This window comes from Coregonus lavaretus (assembly GCF_964263955.1).
Source record: "Coregonus lavaretus genome assembly, chromosome: 37".
Classification (NCBI taxonomy): domain Eukaryota; kingdom Metazoa; phylum Chordata; class Actinopteri; order Salmoniformes; family Salmonidae; genus Coregonus; species Coregonus lavaretus.
Genome location: NC_140024.1, coordinates 28211503 through 28232420, shown reverse-complemented (window position 1 = coordinate 28232420; position 20918 = coordinate 28211503). Strand labels below are relative to the sequence as shown.

Sequence of the window (20918 nt, the reverse complement as noted above, 5' to 3'; positions counted from 1 at the left end):
GATACTTTTGTACCTGTTTCCTCCAGCATCTTCATAAGGTCTTTTGCTGTTGTTCTGGGATTGATTTGCACTTTTCGCACCAAAGTACGTTCATCTCTAGGAGACAGAACACGTCTCCTTCCTGTGCGGTATGACGGCTGTGTGGTCCCATGGTGTTTATACTTGCGTACTATTGTTTGTACAGATGAACGCGTTACCTTCAGGCGTTTGGAAATTGCTCCCAAGGATGAACCAGACATGTGGAGGTCTACGATTTTTTTTCTGATGTCTTGGCTGATTTCTTTTGATTTTCCCAAGTTGTCAAGCAAAGAGGCACTGAGTTTGAAGGTAGGCCTTGAAATACATCCACAGGTACACCTCCAATTGACTCAAATTATGTCAATTAGCCTATTATCCACAATATAGCAGGGGGTGTAAAGCCATAACACATACGTTTTTCCAGCAACAGACTATGATCGATAATGTCAAAAGTCGCACTGAAGTCTAACAAAACAGTGTAAGTGCTGTGCTTGTTGAATGTCCTTCCCTATAAGCGTGCTGAAAGTCTGTTGTCAATTTGTTTACTGTGAAATAGCATTCTATCTGGTCAAACACCATTCTTTCCAAAAGTTTACTAAGGGGTGGTAACAGGCTGATTGGTCGGCTAGTTGAGCCAGTTAAGGGGGCTTTACTATTCTTAGGTAGGGGAATAACTTTTGCTTCCCTCCAGGCCTGAGGGCACACACTTTCTAGTAGGCTTAAATTGAAGATATGGCAAATAGGAGTGACAATATCGTCCGCTATTATCCTCAGTAATTTTCCATCCAAGTTGTCAGACCCCGGTGGCTTGTCATTGTTGATCGACAATAATAATTTCTTCACCTCTTCCACACTTAATTTACGGAATTCAAAATTACAACGCTTGTCTTTCATAATTTGGTCAGATATACTTGGATGTGTAGTGTCAGCGTTTGTTGCTGGCATGTCATGCCTAAGTTTGCTAATCTTGCCAATTAAAAAATAATTAAAGTAGTTGGCAATATCAGTGGGGTTTGTGATGAATGAGCCATCTGATTCAATGAATGATGGAGCGGAGTTCATTTAAGGTGCTCCAAAGCTTTTTACTATCATTCTTTATGTCATTTATCTTTGTTTCAGTGTGTAGTTTCTTTTTCTTTTTATTCAGTTTAGTCACATGATTTCTCAATTTGCAGTACGTTTGCCAATCGGTTGTACAGCCAGACCTATTTGCCATCTCTTTTGCCTCATCCCTCTCAACCATACCATTTTTCAATTCCTCATCAATCCATGGGGATTTAACCATTTTTACAGTCATTTTCTTAATGGGTGCATGCTTATTAGTAACTGGGATAAGCAATTTCATAATTGTGTCAAGTGCAGCGTCTGGTTGCTCGTCATTACACACCACAGATCAACAAATATTCTTCACATCAACAACATAGGAATCACTACAGAACTTCTTGTATGACCCATATCAGATTTGTGCATTCATGATTTAGCCTCTGAAGTAGCACACAGATGCAATGCTCATTTCCTGTCACTGTTCCCTAACATTTTGTGGGTGGTTGTCATGGTAATGGCAGGTCATGTGCAAACACTTCAGAGCAAATAAAATGTGATTTTTGCTTCCAGACTGAGGTCACATGTGGAGCCGAATTGTATCAGGATTGAGATCCAAATAATTGGCAAAAGAGGGGGAATCAGCTAATTTCCTACATTTCAAAACATTTTGCCATGGTGCAGTGAGAAAAATTAGATTAAATTAAAAATACCATTCAGTGTTCAATACAAAATAACAGTTAATTCAACTAGATCTTATATTCAAAAGCTACGTTTTATGTTGTGGTCCAGCCTTGAAGTGGAAATGTAAGCCTGAATATTTGACTGGGGAAAAGTAACACTAAACAAATGATGTTTAGAACAAGCGGTGTGCTACTGTAAAATAGAAAAGGACTTTTCATGGCACTGACTACAATCGAACAGATTCATTCTCTACTAAAGGCATTCTATGATAAAACTGTTTAATTGTTTATAATGCATACAGCATTCACTTTAGTTGAATACTCATGCCAGTCTTAAACTGGAATGATACAGTGATAAACAAGTTCCTGAGAGAAATTAAGGTATACTTGACATTGCTTTAATTAATGTCGTAGTTAAAATGAATCAATGCATTAATCGATTAAGCTACATTTTATTGTCTGTAATAAAGGGTATTATTGTGCAGCTAGGATGAACATACACTACATACAATACAAAACAGATATACTGTAAAGGCATTCCAATAATAAACAGACCTCATACACATGATCACATGATTCTCCTTCTGGTTAAGATACTGGATATCAGCTAATACAGCACAGATAGAATTGTGAAATGAATGAATAGTCATGATTAGAAATTACAGATGACATAACAGAAATAACTACCAGATTACCTTTTTTAATGCTCAGGTTGCCAAACCAGCCTATAAAATATATGAATTCAGATCTGTCTTAATAATGCGCAGATATTTGTTATTGTCAACAGTCTACCCAAACTGATCCTTTACAGTCCTTTGTTGAGGGGAAGGGAAGATTGACCGACAATAACAGAATCTTTTGCACATTTTGTGTCTGCCCTCATAGGTGCTCTGGCAGTTATATTTTCATTGTGAATTGAGCTGAATTGACAAAGTTGCATCAGTGTCCCAAAAATATATTAGGTCTCAGAATCTGAAGAAAGATTAATTTCCTCTGACACTTTTGCATCAATGTTGGAAAATTTGGACTGGGAGGCAATACATCTCCACCTCCTTTTGACACAAATGAAAATGCCCAATAGAACAACAATCAGAACCATCACCAGTAGACCTGAGAGTGTGGATAGGTGTACTCTCTCTGCCCCAGACTCCCAACTGACATCCAGCTTGTTGTCCAGACTGAGGTGAGAGGCAGTACAGGTGTAGTTGTGTCTCTTCTTTAGCTCCTCAGTACTGACCTCCAGACTCTTCCTCAGCTGGTAGGTCCCATCTCCACTAGGCAGCACCTCCCCACCTGCCAGCTCCTGTTCTGCCACTGGCTGGCCGTCTCTCAGCAGGGTCAGGTTGATGTGGCGGGGGTAGAAACCAAACGCCAGGCAGCTCACCTGGAGCCCTCCAGAAACCTCTTTCTTTATCAACCTCAGTCTGGGAGGCACTTTACGCATCACAAAGTGTTTGTCTCTCTTCAGGATTCTCTTCAGTGATTTGATGCAAATGGGAAAGTAAACCTTCTCACAAAGTCCTCTTTTGTATGCGTGTATCATCCCATCCCATCCTGGTAGTATTTTACCAGCATTATATGTTGAATATGTTATGTTGTAATATACCGCATAATCTTCATAAATGCCATTGAAAATGTTCTTCAACATGGCCAAGGCCGGTTCACCATTGTCAAACATCTCACAGCCAGTCCATCTTTGCTGAACTTGAACACCTTCCGTGAGATTAAAGTGGTGCTTTAGTTCAACTGATCTGTCTTTCATCCCCTGGTATATATCTCCAAATACATTAGCTGCGTCCTGAGCTTCATCATCCTCGGTTTTGTCTTTGAATACAGTCATGTTGGAGTCATAGTAACCCACTTGAACATCATCCAACATCACCACAACCGTAAACTCAGGGAAAGGCGTCTCTCCGCTTATATATGTTCCAAGTACCCACAGAGAATGTGATCCTGAACCTGGGAGAGGAGTGATATTATACAGTTATGGACATTTGATATTTTATAACATAAAATGGAAATATAGATTTGCCAAATTGTTTAACCTGAGCATAACCCACTAATTAGCCTAATCTGTTATTTTTGATTTTGTTGTGATGGAGGACTGAATGGGCTCATTGCTTCGAGTTGAAAAATTTAAACGAGATGGTAATTTTCCATTTAGAAAATAAAAGCCCCACTCGTGGTCTTCTTAAATTAAACTAGTTTATGACCGTATGGAGCACAATACCACAGGGGAGCTTAGAAGGGAGGAACTCAAACTTTTATTCCATAGGCTGTGATCCGCAGGCAGCTGTTGCAAGAACGCATTTTCACTGGCTGTCCACTGGGGCGTATTCATTACGTCGATTCTGTTGCAAAAAGTATCTTAAACTGAACGAAACGGGAGGGACCTGCCTGCATTTGTCCAATAGAAACTCTTGTTTTTCTCTGTTAGCTTCCGTTTGGTTCTTAAATGATAAACGGTTTCTGTAATGAATACACCCCTGGTTGCAAAAACAATGATTGATAGGCAGCTTAAACGTCTTCAATTAAATGATTATTGGGTTAAAATATACATATAGATTTGTGAACAGCCAACCACAACAACCGCACCCTTCTGAATCAGAGAGGTTGGTTGTTGTGGATGGCTGTTCACAACCTCTCCCTCAACGTGATCAAGACAAAGGAGATGATTGTGGACTACAGGAAAAAGAAGAGGACCGAGCACGCCCCCATTCTCATCGACGGGGCTGTAGTGGAGCAGGTTGAGAGCTTCAAGTTCCTTGGTGTCCACATCACCAACAAACTAACATGGTCCAAGCACACCAAGGCAGTCGTGAAGAGGGCACGACAAAACCTATTCCCCCTAAGGAGACTGAAAAGATTTGGCATGGGTCCTCAGATCCTCAAAAGGTTCTACAGCTGCACCATCGAGAGCATCCTGACTGGTTGCATCACTGCCTGGTATGGCAACTGCTTGGCCTCCGACCGCAAGGCACTACAGAGGGTAGTGCGTACGGCCCAGTACATCACTGGGGTCAAGCTTCCTGCCATCCAGGACCTCTATACCAGGCGGTGTCAGAGGAAGGCCCTAAAAATTGTCTAAGACTCCAGCCACCCATAGACTGTTCTCTCTGCTACTGCACGGCAAGTGGTACCGGAGTGCCATGTCTAGGTTCAAGAGGCTTCTAAACAGCTTCTACCCCCAAGCCATAAGACTGCTGAACAGTTAATCAAATGGCTAGCCAGACTATTTGCAGTGGTACCGGAGTGCCATGTCTAGGTTCAAGAGGCTTCTAAACAGCTAATCTGATTACATTCCGTTACTTTTAGATTACTTTCCCTTTAAGAAGAAGACAAAAATGTATGTTACCAATTGAACGACATCTATTGCAGGATAAATCAATGTTAAAGTTTACATAGCTGGCCATACATGGAAGTTACATTTAACTTTATGGCTTGGTTATTTAGACTTCTTCTAATCCATCGCTTTCTACTACATATAATAATAAGATTAAATTATATACACTGCTCAAAAAAATAAAGGGAACACTTAAACAACACAATGTAACTCCAAGTCAATCACACTTCTGTGAAATCAAACTGTCCACTTAGGAAGCAACACTGATTGACAATACATTTCACATGCTGTTGTGCAAATGGAATAGACAACAGGTGGAAAATATAGGCAATTAGCAAGACACCCCCAATAAAGGAGTGGTTCTGCAGGTGGTGACCACAGACCACTTCTCAGTTCCTATGCTTCCTGGCTGATGTTTTGGTCACTTTTGAATGCTGGCGGTGCTTTCACTCTAGTGGTAGCATGAGACGGAGTCTACAACCCACACAAGTGGCTCAGGTAGTGCAGCTCATCCAGGATGGCACATCAATGCAAGCTGTGGCAAGAAGGTTTGCTGTGTCTGTCAGCGTAGTGTCCAGAGCATGGAGGCGCTACCAGGAGACAGGCCAGTACATCAGGAGACGTGGAGGAGGCCGTAGGAGGGCAACAACCCAGCAGCAGGACCGCTACCTCCGCCTTTGTGCAAGGAGGAGCAGGAGGAGCACTGCCAGAGCCCTGCAAAATGACCTCCAGCAGGCCACAAATGTGCATGTGTCTGCTCAAACGGTCAGAAACAGACTCCTTGAGGGTGGTATGAGGGCCCGACGTCCACAGGTGGGGGTTGTGCTTACAGCCCAACACCGTGCAGGACGTTTGGCATTTGCCAGAGAACACCAAGATTGGCAAATTCGCCACTGGCGCCCTGTGCTCTTCACAGATGAAAGCAGGTTCACACTGAGCACATGTGACAGACGTGACAGAGTCTGGAGACTCCGTGGAGAACGTTCTGCTGCCTGCAACATCCTCCAGCATGACCGGTTTGGCAGTGGGTCAGTCATGGTGTGGGGTGGCATTTCTTTGGGGGGCCGCACAGCCCTCCATGTGCTCGCCAGAGGAAGCCTGACTGCCATTAGGTCCCGAGATGAGATCCTCAGACCCCTTGTGAGACCATATGCTGGTGCGGTTGGCCCTGGGTTCCTCCTAATGCAAGACAATGCTAGACCTCATGTGGCTGGAGTGTGTCAGCAGTTCCTGCAAGAGGAAGGCATTGATGCTATGGACTGACCCGCCCGTTCCCCAGACCTGAATCCAATTGAGCACATCTGGGACATCATGTCTCGCTCCATCCACCAACGCCACGTTGCACCACAGACTGTCCAGGAGTTGGCGGATGCTTTAGTCCAGGTCTGGGAGGAGATCCCTCAGGAGACCATCCACCACCTCATCAGGAGCATGCCCAGGCGTTGTAGGGAGGTCATACAGGCACGTGGAGGCCACACACACTACTGAGCCTCATTTTGACTTGTTTTAAGGACATTACATCAAAGTTGGATCAGCCTGTTGTGTGGTTTTCCACTTTAATTTTGAGTGTGACTCCAAATCCAGACCTCCATGGGTTGATAAATTTGATTTCCATTGATAATTTTTGTGTGATTTTGTTGTCAGCACATTCAACTATGTAAATAAAAAAGTATTTAATAAGATTATTTCATTCATTCAGATCTTGGATGTGTTATTTTAGTGTTCCCTTTATTTTTTTGAGCAGTGTATTTCCCTTTATTACTTTCCAACCCCACCACCCCTTTAGTGTGGCTCTTGATGAGGGTGTGGATGTGAATGACATTCCACGTCTGGCAGTTGTTGCAAGATACTGTGACTCAGAGCAGGTACAGTTGAAGTCGGAAGTTTACATACACTTAGGTTGGAGTCATTAAAACTCGTTTTTCAACCACTCCACAAATTTCTTGTTAACAAACTATAGTTTTGGCAAGTCGGTTAGGACATCTACTTTGTGCATGACACACTTAATTTTTCCAACAATTGTTTACAGACAGATTATTTCACTTATAATTCACTGTATCACAATTCCAGTGGTTCAGAAGTTTACATACACTAAGTTGACTGTGCCTTTAAACAGCTTGGAAAATTCCAGAAAATCATGTTATGGCTTTAGAAGCATCTGGTAGGCTAATTGACATCATTTGAGTCAATTGGAGGTGTACTTGTGGATGTATTTCAAGGCCTACCTTCAAACTCAGTGCCTCTTTGCTTGACAACTTGGGAAAATCAAAAGAAATCAGTCAAGACCTCAGAAAAAAGAATTGTAGACCTCCACACGTCTGGTTCATCCTTGGGAGCAATTTCCAAACGCCTGAAGGTACCACGTTCATCTGTACAAACAATAGTACGCAAGTATAAACACCATGGGACCACGCAGCCGTCATACCGCTCAGGAAGGAGACGCATTCTGTCTCCTAGAGATGAACGTACTTTGGTTCGAAAAGTGCAAATCAATCCCAGAACAACAGCAAAGGACCTTGTGAAGATGCTGGAGGAAACAGGTACAAAAGTATCTATATCCACAGTAAAACGAGTCCTATATCGATATAACCTGAAAGGCCGCTCAGCAAGGAAGAAGCCACTGCTCCAAAACCGCCATAAAAAAGCCAAACTACGGTTTGCAACTGCACATGGGGACAAAGATCGTACTTTTTGGAGAAATGTCCTCTGGTCTGATGAAACAAAAATGGAACTGTTTGGCCATAATGACCATCGTTATGTTTGGAGGAAAAAGGGGGTCTTGCAAGCCGAAGAACACCATCCCAACCGTGAAGCACGGGGGTGGCAGCATCATGCTGTGGGGGTGCTTTGCTGCAGGAGGGACTGGTGCATTTCACAAAATAGATGGCATCATGAGGAAGGAAAATGATGTGGATATATTGAAGCAACATCTCAAGACATCAGTCAGGAAGTTAAAGCTTGGTCGCAAATGGGTCTTCCAAATGGACAATGACCCCAAGCATACTTCCAAAGTTGTGGCAAAATGGCTTAAGGACAACAAAGTCAAGGTATTGGAGTAGCCATCACAAAGCCCTGACCTCATTCCTATAGAACATTTGTGGGCAGAACTGAAAAAGTGTGTGCGAGCAAGGAGGCCTACAAACCTGACTCAGTTACACCAGCTCTGTCAGGAGGAATGGCCCAAAATTCACCCAACTTATTGTGGGAAGTTTGTGGAAGGCTACCCGAAATGTTTGACCCAAGTTAAACAATTTAAAGGCAATGCTACCAAATACTAATTGAGTGTATGTAAACTTCCGACTTCAACTGAAAATGAGGAGCTGCTTTGTCTAAAACCCACGCATGGTACTACTAAAGGGGAAGATGTAGCAAAACCATTCACTGATCATTTTGAGGAGAGAGGTGTCGATATTATAAACATATTCGCTATTACAACTGACGGTGCCCCCGCTATGGTGGAGAAACATAAAGGATTCGCAAAGTTGATTGAAGATAAGATTGGCCACCCCATGGTTAAATTTCACTATCATTCACCAAGAGAATCTGTGTTCCAAGATTTCAAATTCCGATTTAGGTACTGTGATGGCTACTGTAGTTAAAATTGTGAATTTAAATCGCTCATCTTTGACACAGACACTTTTGGTCACTGCTGGAAGAGATGGAACAAATCCACAAAGACTTGCCTCTTCACTGCAGTGTCAGGTGGTTAAGTGGAGGGAAGGTTCTGGAATGGTTCGTGGAGGCTTAAAGCCTTTCTGGCTGAAAAGGGCCAAAACTACCCAGAGCTTGAGGACGAGGATTGGCTTGTAAAAATGATGTTTCTCACTGACATAACAGGTCATCTCAATGAGCTCAACCTGCGCCTGCAGGGTGCAGGCCAAACAGTGCTGGATCTGTACGATGCATGGAAGGCATTCGTTGCCATGCTAGAAGTCTACTCGAGGGATTTTCAAAGGGGAACGTTCCGCTACTTCAAGCAACTCAAAGGGCTGTCAACGCGACACACTGTCAGTACTGACGTTATCGGTGTGTACATGGGGGAGCTGAAGTCTGAGTTCTCTGTCATATTTCAAGAGTTCAAGCAACATGGCCCAATGTTTTCTTTTTTGATCAAGCCAGACAACTTTGAGGAGAGCAACTTGGATCTGTCTGTGTTTCAGTGGATGGGAATCGAGGACTTTGAAATGCAGCTGATCGAGCTAAAGGCATCCTCCCTTTGGTCATCAAAATTCACATAGCTGCGCAAAGAACTGGAAGGGACTGAGAGAGATCAGGGGGCCTCCATTATCCACTGTTGGGAGAGTCTGCCAGTGAAATTTGACAGTCTGAAGAAGGTTGCATGTGCAATGCTTTCAGCAGATCTGCATGGACCTCAGGGCCATTAACAAAGCAATTATCCCGACAAGTACCCGCTACCAACCGCTGAGGAGCTCACAACTCATTTCTATGAGTCCACCGAGACCTGAGGCAGGGATACCTCCACAGTCGAGATCTCACTGAGTTCATATAACGCACATGGGCTGTTCAAGTACAAACGCATGCCATTTGGACTCACCTCTGCCCCCAGCTGTTTCCAGAAGATTATGACACTTCTCCTGGTAGGCATCCCTGGAGTATCAATCTATCTGGATGACATTGTGGTGCACGGGGCATCACAGGTAGAGCACGATTAGTGTTTGCAGCAGGTGTTTTGTCAACTCTCTGAAAATGGGGCCACACTCAACACTGAAAAGTGTATGTTCAAGGTGTCAGACATCAACTTCTTTGGCTAAAGGCTCTCCAGCCAGGGCATGACCCCAACCTATCTCATGTGGATGCCATTGTTACCTTACCTGAGCCTCAAGCCTCGGCATGGCAACATACTACATAGGGTTCCTCCCAAACTACGTGGAGACGACCTCTCCTCTTCGTTGACCTCTCCTCTTCGTCGACCTCTCCTCTTTGTTGACTTCTGAAAAAATATGCACCATGGACATGGATTTAGGACTGCCGGGATGCTGTGCAGGAGCTCAAAGTGCAGCTCACATGAGGGCCATTTTTAGAATTTGAAGAAATTGGGGGCTTAGCCCAAAGCCAGTAGGGGTCCGGGAATTTCAACAGCTAAATGCATGAATTTGGTGCACTTTAAGATGGACATTGGGAGATTAGAACATTGAGAGATTAGATATTTTTCAGGTAACTTGCACCTTCCCACCAGCCACAGCAGACACTGCCAGTACTCAATTCCAGTTGCTACTGTGGGTCTCTCTACTCTGGAACACTCTCTACTCTGGAACACTCTCTACTCTGGAACACTCTCTACTCTCTACTCTGGAACACTCTCTACTCTGGAACACTCTCTACTCTGGAACACTCTCTACTCTCTACTCTGGAACACTCTGTACTCTGGAACACTCTCTACTCTGGAACACTCTCTACTCTCTACTCTGGAACACTCTCTACTCTGGAACACTCTCTACTCTGGAACACTCTCTACTCTCTACTCTGGAACACTCTCTACTCTGGAACACTCTCTACTCTGGAACACTCTCTACTCTCTACTCTGGAACACTCTGTACTCTGGAACACTCTCTACTCTGGAACACTCTCTACTCTGGAACACTCTCTACTCTCTACTCTGGAACACTCTCTACTCTGGAACACTCTCTACTCTGGAACACTCTCTACTCTCTACTCTGGAACACTCTCTACTCTGGAACACTCTCTACTCTGGAACACTCTCTACTCTCTACTCTGGAACACTCTCTACTCTGGAACACTCTCTACTCTGGAACACTCTCTACTCTCTACTCTGGAACACTCTCTACTCTGGAACACTCTCTACTCTGGAACACTCTCTACTCTCTACTCTGGAACACTCTCTACTCTACTCTGGAACACTCTCTACTCTGGAACACATACATCTACAGTGTATTGCCAAAAACCACTCAACAACTTCAAACATAGACTCTGACCTGTCCAATGAGCCAAACTGATTATCTCTCTCTCTCTCTCTCTCTCTCTCTCTCTCTCTCTCTCTCTCTCTCTCTCTCTCTCTCTCTCTCTCTCTCTCTCTCTCTCTCTCTCTCTCTCTCTCTCTCTCTCTCTCTCTCTCTCTCTCTCTCTCTCTCTCTCTCTCTCTCTCTCTCTCTCTCTCTCTCTCTCTCTCTCTCTCTCTCTCTCTCTCTCTCTCTCTCTCTCTCTCTCTCTCTCTCTCTCTCTCTCCGTGAGCTCACCATTCCAATGCCTCTCTTCAGTGCTTTCTCTGTGTCGTCTGTTGCTGTCTCTCTTGTCTGCCCTCTTCTCTTGCTGTCTCTCGTCTGCCCTCTTCTCTTGCTGTCTCTCTTGTCTGCCCTCTTCTGTTGATGTCTCTATTGTCTGCCCTCTTCTCTTGCTGTCTCTCTTGTCTGCCCTCTTCTCTTGCTGTCTCTCTTGTCTGCCCTCTTCTGTTGCTGTCTCTCTTGTGTGCCCTCTTCTGTTGCTGTCTCTCTTGTCTGCCCTCTTCTGTTGCTGTCTCTCTTGTCTGCCCTCTTCTGTTGCTGTCTCTCTTGTCTGCCCTCTTCTCTTGCTGTCTCTCTTGTCTGCCCTCTTCTCTTGCTGTCTCTCTTGTCTGCCCTCTTCTGTTGCTGTCTCTCTTGTCTGCCCTCTTCTCTTGCTGTCTCTCTCGTCTGCCCTCTTCTCTTGCTGTCTCTCTTGTCTGCCCTCTTCTGTTGCTGTCTCTCTTGTCTGCCCTCTTCTGTTCTGTCTCTCTTGTCTGCCCTCTTCTCTTGCTGTCTCTCTTGTCTGCCCTCTTCTCTTGCTGTCTCTCTTGTCTGCCCTCTTCTCTTGCTGTCTCTCTTGTCTGCCCTCTTCTCTTGCTGTCTCTATTGTCTGCCCTCTTCTCTTGCTGTCTCTATTGTCTGCCCTCTTCTCTTGCTGTCTCTCTTGTCTGCCCTCTTCTCTTGCTGTCTCTCTTGTCTGCCCTCTTCTCTTGCTGTCTCTCTTGTCTGCCCTCTTCTCTTGCTGTCTCTCTTGTCTGCCCTCTTCTGTTGCTGTCTCTTAGTATTGTATATGTTGCTGTCTCTTGTTCTCTCTCCTCTCTCGTCCTGTCCTGGTTATAAACAATTGTTTAAATATTAATTTCACAGGCCTTTTCACCTCACCTGCAAATTATTTGTAAACCATGTTTTACTTTTTCACTGTCTGTATTTCACCTGTTATAATTTGTGCAAATAAATCAAACTAATTAGAATCTATAGAGGAGCTTGAAGTGACACAGTCTAGTCTGTGCTCATCCCACCTCTGTTCTCTCTCCATCTGCCATCTTCTGTCACTTTCTCTGTGTCTTGTCTGTTGCTGTTTGTGTCTTGTCTGTCTCAGGTTCTTGTTTGTTACTGTCTCCATTGTCTTTCCTCTTCTGTTATTGCCTGTTCTGTTCTTCTGGTGTCTCTCTCCATCATATCCTATTCTTCTGTTGCTGTCTGTTTATCTTGTCTGGTGTGTCTCTTTAGTTTTGCAATCCAAAACGGTCAAGGGGATACTGGGGTAGTTTAACTTGTTTTGGGCCTGTGTCTGGGTCACCTAAATCATCCTCTTCCCTACCATTTGCCCCTGGCTGCTGCTGTTCTAAGTGCTCTACTGGCCTGCTGTTCTCATCTGTCCTCCTCCTCGGCTCATCTGAAAGGTAGCAAGGTAGAGGTGCAACATGTCATTAGTTTGTTTTAAAGGATGACTGCACTTCCTGATTTGGCCTCGTTTTAGATTTGGTTAATGAAGAAATGCTAGCGGCCATGACTGAATTCAACCGTGAGTTGGTTTCAGGGTGTGGTTTGATGTGGGAAGAGTTAGCCAAATTATTTTGCCAATTAGCTTCAGCCGGCTAGTGTGCGACCTGACTTTGGATAGCCTATCTCCAGGGCTAGTTAGGGACCGTCAATAAATTACACAAAGTAAATAAGACAATATTTTCATGTTGCATACCTTTTAGTTTTCTCATTAAATGCTTTCAATATTTGTATATGCATTTCTACAATTTATAGTTGGTTTGAGGTTTTGAAGTCATTGAAATGTGAAGCTATTGGAATTTTAACATATTGTCCCATGTACATTGTGAAATTTACCGATGGTCCCTAACTAGCCCATAGGGATATTCAAAGTCAACCCAAATTGACCTGTGTGCTGCCAGCCGTGTGCAGGATTGAAACAAACCCAACCTATATTTATGTTGTGATGCAGTCACGACCACAAGTCTAACAAAACTCAGTTTTGGTCGAGACTGACTTTATGACCAAAATGATCCTATTTAAACTTTGTAGTCAATTTTGACAGTACAATAAATGTTTCTGACTTATATCGATGCCACATAGGCCATTTTCTAAATGAGAAGTTGTTTCTTATGAAGCCATCTGTGGAAGTGTACCTGGTATCTCACAGATGGCTTCATTGTCAATTCCCCTGTCCAGTAGAAGGAACGTTACAGAGAGGAGGAGATTCCTGTGAAGAAGAGGACTGTGATACATGGACAGTGAACTGGCTCATGCAATCCGCTGAAAGCGATGAACGAGATTTACCAGATGATTTAACTGATGCAGTTGAGAATACTCCTCATCCAGATGAAGAACTGGCCAGCAACCTCAGTTTTCCATGTGGGTTTTATGATCTGATGTCAACTTTATACAATGTTCAACTCACCCACAGCAATTCTCCATAAATCTGCTCTGGATTACCCAGAATCCCATACCTTTATTACTGAGTGTATTAGACAATGTAAACACACTAATCTACCAGGAGGTGGCAAAATACCCATTTTATGCAGGAATGTAACAATTTTATTACACCGTTACACTCCTACTATAGCACATTTTGTTAGCCCATGATGATGTTATTCAGAGTTATTGACCTCACAGTAAGCCAGATTCGAGTAACTTAAATTTCAACATGTTGACTCAAAAGCTGCACTGACAGATAACGTTAAGCTAACTAACTAACGTGAGGGACTACCCAGTCTAGCTAGCAGTGCTGCTTCATTAGCAAGCTAGCAAATTTTATGAGCAGGGTTTTGACAGTACAATTATTGATTAGCTATCTGGACACTGAATCCAACAGCTGGAACTCCTTTCACCACCCGACAAAGTATCACTAACTAACCAATTACTGTCTAATCAAGTACTGTCCAAATATGCTAAAAATGACTAATTAAGATAGCTAGCTAACTTAAGGCTAACATGACGTTAGCTACTTTTGGTAACGTCAGCTCAATTAGCTAGCTAATGTGAAGTTATCTGTTGAAAAAACAAAGCTGCATAGCTGTTAGTTTTTTTCTCCAATTCATAGAAGATGGACATACGGAATTGAAGATGCAGCTCAGCAAACACAGAGACTGTTGTATTTGTAGGAGTAAGTGAATAGATTGTGTGTGTGTGTTTACAATACAATTATTTAGCATCTAGCTACATAGATGGGTTGGCTGACAACGTCACGAAAACGATGTGCGCGCTTCCATGGGGCATAAATCAGCCTGTTGTGATTCTGGATGGCCAGATTGCTAGCAAGAATGACACTGCCAAGTGGCTTATTTCAGCATGTTTCATCATGTTATTGATACCATGTCTTGTTTTGAGGTGTTTTGACTGATTTCATGTCAATGCAAATAAGGCTACAATTCGCTAGCTAGCTAACCAACAACTGTAACGCTGTATTTGAAATAACAAGTGGTCATTGTGCGAATGTCTTTGTTTTCAATAAACATTGGATACAAAATATAGTTTACATGTTAACAATCTAAGCCAACATCCTGTTTTGCCCACATGGTGGCACGCATTTCGATTTTGTTGCTAAAGCCACGGAGGGAGAACACAGGTATTGTGGTTAGTGAAGTAAAGTACAGACACCCCCAAAAACTACTTAAGTAGTACTTTCAAGTATTTTTACTTAAGTACTTTACACCACTTATTAAAAGGTATTTCAATATTTGGAAAATAAATACAAATATTAAAGTTAGCTGATGATACAACTCTGTTTCCAAAAGACAAGGATCAAGTTACTATTGCACTTAATATTATCAAATCATTCTCTTCAGCTTCTGGTCTGGAACTTAACTTAAATAAATGTGAAATATTGTCCCTCTGTAACTCAAATTACCAATCTATTGAGAATATTCCAGTGAAAATGTAATGTGAAATATTTACGGGTGCATATGGCGAAAAACTATATTGTCTGTCAACATCTCAATTTCTCTTAGAGATTAAAGAAAACTAAATCCATCTTTAATAACTGGCTCCAGTGTGACCTCTCTATTATTGGAAGGGTTTTATTGTCCAAATCAGAGGGTCTGTAACGTCGTCTACCCTGCTCTATCCCTATTTGTAGCTGATCCAACCAGCAAGGATATCAACAAAACTTTCCTGGACTTTATATGGAAAAATAAACAACACAAACTTAAGAAATCTGTAATTTCAAACTAAAGAGCTGGTGGTGGGCTTGAAGTACTGGATTTCATTGATATCAACAATACCTTTAAACTAAACCATATGGTACTTTATTCCTTGTCATATTTGTAAGAAATTGGGTGGTCTTCAATTTTTTTGTGGAATTGCAACTATTCTCCAGCAAAATTACCCAACAAACTGTCCAAATTTCCCGAACAAGCCCTTTTAGCCTGGAAACTATGTTATGACCACAACTTCTCCCCACACAAAACACTTCTGTGGAACAACAAAGATAATGTTGTTAAAAACGAGTCTTTATTCTTCCCTAAGCGGTTTGATATAAATATTATATCGGTGCTTAATTTATTTGATAAAGAAGGGAATATACTCTTTTATAGAAAGTTATTAGAAACATATAACTTCCCAATACATTATAAAGAACTGTATTCTATATGCAAAGCAATTCCTTCAGGACTTACTCAATTAATGAAATCTCATTTGTGTTTTGGAGAGCATGTCAAGATACTGTAGATGCACAACTTTTGTTAGAAGGATTCCCCCTGCTGGATAAGAAATGTAATAATACATTCTAAAGGGATTTTGTAATTATTCTTTTTACTCTAAGAACATTCTTCTGGAACGCACATGTAACTGACATTGAATGGAAGAAAGCTTGGTTGCTCCCTCACGAATTTTGTATATCAAATATATATTTTTTAAATCACTTTAAAATCTTGCACAAAATATACCCTTGTAATAACTTGTTGCCTAAATTCATGAACTTAGAGGACACATGACTTTTCTGTGATAACGAAGGGGAAACTATTATACACATTTTTTATGAATGTGACTGTTATTTTGGATGTGTTCAGTAATGTGGGGTTCTAGCTCAGTTGAGTATTGAATGCTGTTGCTTTAAGAATGTATTACATGCAGTGTGTGTGCAAGGATGTGAGGTCCTACTAATCAGTCCAAACAACCACAAACAACCACAAACAGGTACCCCAAACAACCACAAACAGGTACCCCAAACAACCACAAACAGGTACCACAAACAAGCACAAACAGGTACCCCAAACAACCACAAACAGGTACCCCAAACAACCACAAACAGGTACCACAAACAACCACAAACAGGTATCCCAAACAACCACATACAGGTACCCCAAACAACCACAAACAACTACAAACAACCACAAACAGGTACCCCAAACAACCACAAACAGGTACCACAAACAACCACAAACAGGTATCCCAAACAACCACATACAGGTACCCCAAACAACCACAAACAACCACAAACAACCACAAACAGGTACCACAAACAACCACAAACAGGTACCCCAAACAACCACAAACAGGTACCACAAACAACCACAAACAGGTATCCCAAACAACCACATACAGGTACCCCAAACAACCACAAACAACTACAAACAACCACAAACAGGTACCACAAACAACCACAAACAGGTATCCCAAACAACCACAAAAAAATTACAAACAACCACAAACAGGTCCCCCAAACAACCACAAACAATTACAAGCAAACCCCAAGCAACCCTCCCCCCACAAAATTACAAACAACACCAAACAACTACAAACATCCTCAAACAGGTATCCCAAACAACTGCAAAAAATTACAAACAACCCCAACCAACCACATACAGGTACCCCAAACAACTACATACAGGTACCCCAAACAATCACAAACAGGTACCCCAAACAACTACAAAAAATTACAAACAACCCCAACCAACCACATACAGGTACCCCAAACAACTACATACAGGTACCCCAACCAACCACATACAGGTACCCCAAACAACTACATACAGGTACCCCAAACAACCACAAACAGGTACCCCAAACAACCACAAACAGATACCCCAAACTACCTTAAACAACCACAAACAATACCGACAGTCATCAAAATTGTTAAAAGGTTCTAAAAAGAATTCTAATAAATGCAACAGTTGGACAATGGATGAAGATGCTCCAAACTTACTCTTTAAAATCCATCAGGTATTGACTGAATTATACAGATTTGCATCTTAATTTGAGCCAGTTTGCTACAGCAGGAAAATAATCCTGCAGCAACAGGAAATGTCAATTATTATGTGGATTATAAATAATGACATTTTTTTTATAGGCGTTGATATTTTTTGTTAGGGCAGGTCAAGTCTGATATTTTAAAGTGTGAATTACAAACTTTAGAAGCCTTTTTAAACCTAAAATACAAGTTTGCACTTCCTGTTGTGCAGACAAATTCTCAGTGACAAAAACTTGATCAAATTAAGTAAGATCTGTAGCACATAAAACATTTTACTGGCACGGACAAATAATGCATGGAGTTCAGGGATTTTGGTGGGAATTCAATTATATATATTTAATTTGTATTTTTTGTTCAAATAAAGAAAATATTTGAATTATTTGCATAAATACACTGTGGAACAGGGCTGCCAAACAACCACAAACAACCCCAAACAGGATCCCTAAACAACTCCAAACAACCACAAACAACCCCAAACAATGACAAAAAGGTACACCAAACAACCATAAACAACCCCAAACAACGAAAAGCATCCAGCTGCAGATTATGCGCGCTGAGGCCACCTGGTCTGCGAACCTCAAAGTGCATGCGCTTGCGTTTCAGATGGTATCTTCTATGTCTCAGTTAGTATGTGTGCATGCAGTGTTCTAACACCCTGGACCAGAGCTATAATCTGTCACTAGTTCTGGTCCAGGGTATGGATAGTAGCTAGCTAGCTCTGGTCCACACCAGCTCTGGTGTAGCTCTGGTCCGCACTAACTAGTTCTTGTCCAGGGTGTAGCTAGTGGCTAGCTAACGCTGGTCCGCATTAACTAGTTCTGGTCCAGGGTGTAGCTAGTGGCTAGCTAACGCTGGTCCGCATTAACTAGTTCTGGTCCAGGGTGTAGCTAGTGGCTAGCTAACTCTGGTCCGCATTAACTAGTTCTGGTCCAGGGTGTAGCTAGTGGCTAGCTAACTCTGGTCCGCATTAACTCTGGTCTAGCTTTGGCCGCATTAACTAGCTCTGGTCCAGGGCTTAGCTTGTAGCTAGTTTGGTTGTTTGAGGTATCTGTTTGAGGTATCTGTTTGGGGATTTTGGTTGTTTGTGGCTCGTTTGGGTACCTGTTTATGGTTGTTTGGGGTCGTTTGTGGTTGGTTGTTTGTGTTTGTTTGGAATTGTTTGGGGAGATCAGTAGGACCCTCGGAGGTGTGAGGGTCACAAAAGTTTGTATGAGTTGCTAACATGGGGATCTGAAGTAAAGACGTTCAGTTTAATTGCACAACAAGCCCCAGTGTGTTTGTAACAGGATGGAATGAGGAAGAGGGGGTGCTTTCACTCTGGTGTCAGTCTGGAAATGACTTCACCCACCTTAATCTGGAAACTGGGGCTGCCCAGATTATTTATTCAGTGCAACTTTAACATGTTTACTGCCATTGGATTTAGCTTGGTGTCTTGATTGTCTAACCACAGTCATTTTGCGCGTGCAGCCATAGACCAGTTAGATGACACTATTAAAACTTTCATTGGAAACTGTGTGTGTGTGTGTGTGTGTGTGTGTGTGTGTGTGTGTGTGTGTGTGTGTGTGTGTGTGTGTGTGTGTGTGTGTGTGTGTGTGTGTGTGTGTGCATACATCAGTCCCTGCTTGTGTGTGTGACTGTGCCAGTGTGTCCCCTAGAGACTACCATGTTTGGAGTTTCCTTCCCTACACTAGTCACTGTAGCCTTCTGCAACAGTGTTAATCGATGGTGTAGTCTGGGTTGTGGCTGGTAGAATACAAGATCCACTGTTTCGTTACACTCAGAAGGACAGAACTGCTGAGGCAGGATCTGGTTAGAAATGCCAGATAATTAAGAAGACTTGATTCATTAATTAAATATAGCATGGGGAGATATGACAGAGCAGCCCTGTGTGTGTGTGTGTGTGTGTGTGTGTGTGTGTGTGTGTGTGTGTGTGCATGTTTTCGAAAGCATATACAGTATTTGTGCCATAATAATATTTGCTCTCAAGCAGCACTAGCTCTGACTCATTTCAGATTGACAAATGACATTTACTCTTTATGAGGCATTAGTCTCCAAGACAAATACAATTCTGCCTTTTCTCTACCTTTAGGATGTTGAATGGGAAAACACTGGAGTGTGCAGACCTGGGGAACTTAATTGACTGAAGCCAATGATTATAGCGGCAACCCAAATGGCACTCTTTTGTCTTTGTAGGACACTACTTTTGACCAGGGCTCGTAGTGCACTATGTAGGGAATAGGGTGCCATTTGGAACACAGTCTATGAGCACCTGCCCTTTACATTGGTAATGAAATGTAGGTAAGTTATGTTTATGGCTTTTCCATGGAAAAATGCACCAAGCAGGTTTAGGAAATCTAATGTTGCCAGTGGTTCTAGGCTTTAGCTCAGAAGGCTAACACAGTAATGTGGTGTGCAGGAGACTTAGGTTCGAACCTATCTGATCTTATTAAGAAGCAGGTAACATGGAAGGATACTTATTTCAAAATGTGGACTGGAGACATTGGCTTTGCAGCCTTTTGATATACCATTCGGTGTTCATCATAAAATAACAGTTGTACTAGATCTTATAATCAAACGCATATTTTTCTATGTTGTGGTCGATCCTTGAAGTGGAAATATATGCCTGAATATTTGACTGGGGAAAAGTAACACTAAAGGACTGTTCATGGCACTGACTACAGATATAAAGTGCATTGTGAAATTAATGAATAGTCATGATTATAAATGACAGATTACAGAAATAATTAAAAGATTATCTTTGTTAATGAGCAGGATGCCAAACCAGCGTATACAATATATAAATGCAGATCTGGACTAATGCCCAGATATTTGTTATTCTCAACAGTCTCCCCAAACTGATCCTTTACAGTCCTTTGTTGAGGGGAAGGGAAGATTGACCGACAATAACAGAATATTTTGCACATTTTGTGTCTGCCCTCATAGGTGCTCAGTCATATTTTCATTATAAATTGAGCTGAATTGACAAAGTTGCATAAGTGTCCTAACATTTTATTAGGTCTCAGAATCTGAAGAAAGGTTAATTTCCTCTGACACGTTTGCCTCAACATTGGCAAGTTTACACTGGGAGGCAGTGCATCTCCACCTCCTTTTGACGCAAATGAAAATGCCCAACAGAATAACAATCAGCAGCATCACCAGTAGAGCTGAGAGGGTGGATAGGTGTACTCTCTCTGCCCCAGACTCCCAACTGACATCCAGCTTGTTGTCAAGACTGAGGTGAGAGGCAGTACAGGTGTAGTTGTGTCTCTTCTTTAGCTCCTCAGTACTGACCTCCAGACTCTTCCTCAGACTTTGACCCATTTAGTTTCGGCTGTTTGTGCTTTTGGATGGATATTACAGTAGCCGTCTTTTGTTTTAAAATGGCAGGGTGACAT

The 20918-nt window shown here is 42.3% G+C and overlaps 1 protein-coding gene across 1 annotated transcript; it reads right to left on the bottom strand.

The window, feature by feature from the left end:
- Nucleotides 1-2411: 2411 nt before the first annotated feature.
- On the bottom strand, nt 2412-20844 carry LOC311111408 (major histocompatibility complex class I-related gene protein-like; the record flags this gene model as incomplete). Its single annotated transcript, XM_084154120.1, has 2 exons — nt 2412-3701; nt 20775-20844. 2 exons carry the CDS (start codon nt 20842-20844, stop codon nt 2701-2703), a joined length of 1071 nt encoding a protein of 356 aa, XP_084010246.1. The 3' UTR covers nt 2412-2700.
- Between the last annotated feature and the right edge of the window lie 74 nt (nt 20845-20918).